This window comes from Leiobunum rupestre, chromosome 3, assembly GCF_980474605.1.
Source record: "Leiobunum rupestre chromosome 3, qqLeiRupe1.1.hap1, whole genome shotgun sequence".
Taxonomy (NCBI): Eukaryota; Metazoa; Arthropoda; class Arachnida; order Opiliones; family Sclerosomatidae; genus Leiobunum; species Leiobunum rupestre.
In genome coordinates, this window is record NC_143386.1 from 42,768,664 (window position 1) to 42,775,240 (window position 6,577).

General features: G+C 30.3%; 1 protein-coding gene across 2 annotated transcripts; it reads right to left on the bottom strand.

Annotated features, from left to right (window-relative positions):
• Nucleotides 1–1,184: 1,184 nt before the first annotated feature.
• Nucleotides 1,185–4,130, bottom strand: LOC149951837 (uncharacterized). Of its 2 annotated transcripts, none has more exons than XM_090168278.1 (4): nt 4,022–4,130; nt 3,147–3,307; nt 1,877–2,026; nt 1,185–1,386 (listed from the first exon to the last, which is right to left on the bottom strand). In XM_090168278.1, exons 2-4 carry the CDS (start codon nt 3,274–3,276, stop codon nt 1,238–1,240), a joined length of 429 nt encoding a protein of 142 aa, XP_090024404.1. In that variant the 5' UTR covers nt 3,277–3,307; nt 4,022–4,130; the 3' UTR covers nt 1,185–1,237. The 2 variants fall into 2 exon arrangements, with proteins under 2 accessions (XP_090024404.1, XP_090024406.1); XM_090168280.1 differs by having other exon boundaries at nt 4,063–4,117.
• Between the last annotated feature and the right edge of the window lie 2,447 nt (nt 4,131–6,577).

Below are 6,577 nucleotides of genomic sequence, written 5' to 3' on the forward strand. Positions count from 1 at the left end.
GGTAGAATACAAGACGACGCGATAAACTATTTGGACAAAACTACAGCTAGACTACGTTTAAACCTTACTAAATCGTCTTTGAAAATTGCAACAACAATACCTTAACACAGACGATTTACAATTCTGTTGTCCATCAACCCATTTTGTCTTCTGCACGTCTACCGCAAAAAAAAAATAAAAAAAGCTGGCGCCACAACTAACTTTTAAGGCTGGTTTTCACTAGGGCAAAAACGCCACAACGGTGAGAGTCGACGCAAAAATATTGCACTAGGCCTAACGGGAATTTTTCGCGTCGACGTTCACCGTCGTGGCGTTTTTGCCCTAATGAAAACCAGCCTTAATTTGAGATTTATTTCGAGAAAGCCCATAAAGATTGAGCCAACGGATATAAACCAAATTCATAGTGTATTATTTTCTCGATTTAAAAGCAATTTGGGTCAAGACAGGGTTTATGCTAGCTTTAAGTAATTTTAAATTTGACAATAATCTATTTATAATAAACGACTATCTTTAAATTTTCTGAAAAATACGTTTGATGGAAAAAGGATAACGGGAACGTTTAGTAGCTTAGGTGGGGTGGCGGAGTGCTTGGCCCTTTCACCTCGTGAAAGAAGAGCTGTGTTCGATCCCAGCTCCTCCCACGTTGAGTTTGTAGCTTCTATCCCCGCGGTCTAAAATGGTTTGTCCCGACATCTTCGGTTTCCCCTTTCCATAAAAACGTTTTGAGGTTAACGGTTATAGTTAGTATAAGGAGCTGTTGACTGGCGTGGCATAAAGGGCTTGCCTTCATCTTCCTACGCCATTTAACCCGGCCACCTGATTTGAAGACATTGAAAGTCGCTAGCTAGCTTGGGCTTATCGTGGTGCCTTGGGTATTAGGCTAGTTGATTATTGTTACTATAGTTGAAGGAAGGTTGTTGCAGTCTATATGCTGGTTGTAATTTCTGAATTAGTGGTCTGACATGTTTCGAACCACTTGGCAGATTATCACGCGGAGACAAAAGAGCACTAAAATATTAGTGCTCTTTTGTCTCTGCGTGATGATGATCTGCAAAGCGGTTCGAAACATGTCAGACCACTAGTTCCACTAGGTATATTAAAAATTATATATGCAAATTTAACGAAGTTTTTTCTTTTAAATTCAGAAATTATTGTTATTATACTAAAAGTATTAATAGATTAAATAATAATTGGAACTGTGCACATTTATTATTTCATATTACATGACAATGTGTTATTAGTCGACGTAGCAAATGCATCTTGCTACATCCGCGTTGTTCTTGCCTTTCTCCACTATGCATACCCCGTTAAACGTTTTATCAAGTGAATGGCATCCCTTATTGCATTTATCATCAGATGATGCTATTCCACATAAAGTAGCCGAACCTGAAAATAGTTAAAAGTCCAAATGGTATTAAGTACCTATTTTGAGAAATTATTTTGAAAGCCATTAGTGTAAACTAACGCAATTTTTTGTAAAACTGTTTTGGATGTAGTTTACGAGAATAATTAAAGATGGCAGTGCCGTTAAAATACTCACGTTACAAATTACTATTTAATTACTAAACAATTAACACAATTGAATTTGGAAATAGGATGTTTTACATCTACGTACTTTACTGTTTATTAAAATGAACTAAGGTTTAAAAATATCCAAAGCTTAGCGTTTCAGATTATGAACGAGTATGTGTGACTTGCCATATTAACACGATTTTGAAATGGTATTACTTCACGTAACTTCAGGATTTTTTTCTTCCTAGACGTTGTTCTTAAAATAAGAAAACTTTCTCGTTCATTTGACGCGCAACATTTGATATACCACGAAACTTAATTCCAGATAAATTATTGAAAAATAATTGAAACCATAGGTACTTACCCGTCAAAACCGCTGAACATAATTTACTTTTTGAAAAGCGGTCAGCTAATGTATTGAATGATCTGCAAGCTACTCCCCAAACTTTATTTTGGTTTACGTAATTGTAAAAGGTTTGCTTCTTATCGCAATATGCTTTACCAGTACATGTATCTAGAATAGTGAATAGTAAACAATTAGAAGATTATTTTGATATTATTACTTTTATAATTTGTTGTTGTTTTGTTACATCAAAATAGTAAAAACAGGAACAGTGTAAAAATCTTAATTTACTTTAGAAATATTAGTGAAATTTATTTAAATTTATTAAACTCAATAATAACACGATTTTAATATTTTATGTTGGAAAATTAAACTAACACAGGTTGTTAGTTAACGATAAAGGTCACTTATAAGATTACTTCAAAAAGACCTAGAAAAATATCGTAGTGCCATACACGCAACAAAAATAGTTCTATTTTTTATTATAATACAAATTTGGCAAGTGAGAAGATACTTTCACAGGGGTAACGACATTAGTGTCTGAATTTTAAATATATGAAGTTATACCAGATGTCACTAACATTGTTAAACTTAGCAATTTTAAATTATTTAAATCTACGAAAAAAATTCCCTTTTCTCTTTTTTTCCTTTTTATGCTGATTTTTTTTCTGAACTAAACTTTTGTTTTTAGATTTTAAATAGCGTAGGTAGTTTTTTTAATAAATAGTCTAGAAAAAGTTTAAATTAGGGTCATCTAGTTTCAAGAAAATCATTAAATTCGCCTCAGGCCTGTAGCCCCCTCAAAAATAATTTGTGCCCCCTCAAAAAATATCTGTGAGTGTCCCATCGTGCCCCCTCAAAATGTTTCTGTGCCCCCTTACAATATCGTTGTGCCCCGATTAATATCGGAAAAGATTGGGATAAGTCGATGTAAATGTTTCTAAATCCACTAAATGTATCATGTTTAATTTAGGAATATTTGTTCCTAATTTACTTTAGTTATGACATATATTAGGGCAATATATACACATTTTGAAGCGGACGCCCCAAAATCTCTGTAAGGCAGTGAACGTGCCCCCTTAGGAATTTGCTTGGCCCCATCAACTGAAAAAATCCTGGCTACGGGCCTGATTGGCTTTAATTGTTTCTTTCTCTTTATGTATTTCGTGAAATGGTCTAAAAATCTTAGGCTTAGGAAATGTACTAATAATTTCGTATTTAAATTTTTTTTAAGTCTGTGCATTTATTTACGTATTCAAAATGACTTTCAGGACAACAGAAGCAACGTTACTCTTTTTAAGATTGTGTGGGTGCTCTCGATACTTTGGGTCTCTCGTATCGGGTATTCCACGATCACAGTTTGCAACCTGTAGTAGCGCAATTAACACGAAGCACATTAATAGCAGACATTTCGTTGACATCGTTTGCGAAATGAATAACTTTCGCTTTTTACTGAAACGAAAAATGATCATGATTAATAAGAATATCATGATTAAATGGATTAAATCACGATTACATGAATTAAATCACGATTACATGGATTAAATCACGATTAAATGGATTAAATCACGATTAAATGGATTAAATCATGATTAAATGGATTAAATCACGATTAAATGGATTAAATCATGATTAAATGGATTAAATCACGATTAAATGGATTAAATCATGATTAAATGGATTAAATCACGATCAAATGGATTAAATCACGATTAAATGGATTAAATCACGATTAAATGGATAAAATCACGATTAAATGGATTAAATCACGATTAAATTGATTAAATCACGATTAAATGGATAAAATGGATTAAATCACGATTAAATGGATTAAATCACGATTAAATGGATAAAATCACGATTAAATGGATAAAATCACGATTAAATGGATTAAATCACGATTAAATGGATTAAATCACGATTAAATGGATTAAATTACGATTAATTGGATTAAATTATGATTAAATGGATTAGATCACGGTTAAATGGATTAAATAACGATTAAATGGATTAAATCATTATTAAATGGATTAAATAACGATTAAATGGATCAGATCATGATTAAATGGGTTACATCATGATGAAATTGATTAAATCATGGTTTTGATCCATTTAATCGTGATTTAATCCATTTATTATAACATCTTGATTGAAATTTAAATTTACTTTATTTATGTAAATATTTCGTTTTTTAAACTTTGACTAACTTTTATAAAATCGAATAGAAATCTGAAGTAGGTATTGAACAAACTACAAAACTGTTCTACTGTAATTACTAAGAACTTTTTATATACTTCCAGAGGAAAACCATTCACAATTGTAATGGAAAATGATAATAAATTTTACAAGCTCTGGTGATTCTTTAGAATTAATATTATACATTAGAAGTAAGGAAAGATTTATGTTTTGAATTTCTATAGATAATTATGGGATCTATAATAAAAGAACAATTTATAACAGGGAATTTAATTTAAAATCTATACATTTAAGTTTTGTTTTTCGAAAGTGGACTCGGAAAAGACCAGGCTCTAGCATAATCATTTCAAGAATTTTACAAAGCGCAATAAAATCAAAAATGTTTATTGTCTTTTGATAAGATCAGGTGGTACCATAAAATTATTGAATTAATGTATTAGAATATCTGTAAATTTTTATCATAAATTTTTGTAAACCAATTGTGTATTTTGAAAGAGTATGTCATAAATTCTGGCGTACATTATAGGCTCAATTGTGTCAAATAAGCTAACTAACATGGGTCCAAAATAATTTCGTTTCAGAGTTATGAGACTCTAAAAACCACCCCTCAAAATCAAAAAATAGCCATAAAAGTGCTTCAATGTAAAACTTGGTATTTATATTTCATTCAAAATGTTTAAAGTAAATTTTAAGGGTTTTATTTTATCCAGGAAGCGATAAAAACATTTCCGAGTGTCAAAAGCTGGTCAATGAAAGTTCTAATCGACTCTAAGTCTTTTAATAAATTCAATGCTATTTCAAAGGTAATGTACATTATTACGAAACAAAATTAAGCAGAGACTATCTTAGAAGCATTCGATACTCGGTTGTACGATGGAGGTAAACACCGCTTGATTAGTTCAAAGGTGGTACGTACCTTCGACTACGAATATTGTATTACTCTTTACCAGAAGTAAATGAACCAAAGTTATCTGACTGCTATACTCTCTATGTTGGAGGCGTTTTCCTTATGAATTTGAAATTTTGGGCGCTCTATAGGCCGAAAAAAAACGTTTTTATTTTTATGAAATCATTACTTATACATATAAATAGCTAAACCAACAATTCCCAAGTGCAATTTATCACGTCAAAAGACGGGGATGGAAATTAGCTTTTATTTAACTCGATTTTCTCATCATTTTCATAAGGAAAACGCTCTCCGATTCTAAGCGCTAATTCAATAACTTCGGTTCATTTACTTCTGCCTTTACTTCATCAAAAAAGTTGCAAAATAAAATACTAAATACTTAATCAAAAAAGTAACAAAATAAAATACTAAATACTTTATCAAAACATTATTTAAAATAAATTACTAAATACTTTATCAAAACATTATTTAAAATAAATTACTAAATACTTTATCAAAACAGTATTTAAAATAAAATATTAAATACTTTATTAAAACAGTATTTAAAATAAAATACTAAATACTTTATCAAACAGTATTTAAAATAAAATACGAAATACTGATAGTATTTAAAATAGTATTTAAAATAGTATTTAAAATAGTATTTAAAATAGTATTTAAAATACGAAATACTGATAGTATTTAAAATAGTATTTAAAATAGTATTTAAAATACGAAATACTGATAGTATTTAAAATAGTATTTAAAATACGATATACTGATAGTATATAAAATAGTATTTAAAATAGTATTTAAAATACGAAATACTGATAGTATTTAAAATAGTATTTAAAATACGATATACTGATAGTATTTAAAATAGTATTTAAAATACGAAATACTGATAGTATTTAAAATAGTATTTAAAATACGAAATACTGATAGTATTTAAAATAGTATTTAAAATAGTATTTAAAATAGTGTTTAAAATAGTACTTAAAATAGTATTTAAAATAGTATTTAAAATAGTATTTAAAGTAGTATTTAAAGAAGTAGTTGAAATACTACCCAACACTGGCAACTACAGTGTGTTTTCATTCTGTCTTATTGGAAAACAATCCAATATAAAGATATTATACTCCGCGGCAGCGGAGTATATTTAGAGCTCACTTTTCCCTCCGCCTTAAAATCCCGCTGAATTGTATAGGATGCTTTTTAAGGCAGCCCAAAACGGGGGAATTCGCATCACGTCAACTTAACGTGTACACGATCGGGACGGATCCGCGAATCGAAACTTTAAAGTCACCCATTATTTTTTGAGCATGATTATAAAATCAACCACTCGCCCGATTTTAATTTGGAGACCAGATTTGGATTCCTTGGATTTCGTAGCACTGCCCACGATATGCACATTTTCGTATTTAAATAGTTAACACCGTCAAACAATTTAAAACATCGAAACACTGTTAAAAATTTAAAGTCGCCCGTTACTTTTTGCTGGTGATTATAAAATCAAAAACTCGCGGTGATTATAAAATCAACCACTCGCCCGATTTGAATTCTGAGACCAGATGTGCATTCCCTGCATTTCGGATCTCTAGATTCGATATCAAAATTTTACTATTTAATTAGTTAACATC

Excerpts from the sequence above, each read along its gene's own strand:
- LOC149951837 (XM_090168278.1), bottom strand. The coding sequence starts at position 3,276 with ATGTCAACGAAATGTCTGCTATTAATGTGCTTCGTGTTAATTGCGCTA. Across the intron at positions 2,027-3,146 it reads CCCACACAATCTTAAAAAGA|ATACATGTACTGGTAAAGCA; the intron begins GTAACGTTGCTT and ends TCACTATTCTAG. Across the intron at positions 1,387-1,876 it reads ATGTTCAGCGGTTTTGACGG|GTTCGGCTACTTTATGTGGA; the intron begins GTAAGTACCTAT and ends AACTATTTTCAG.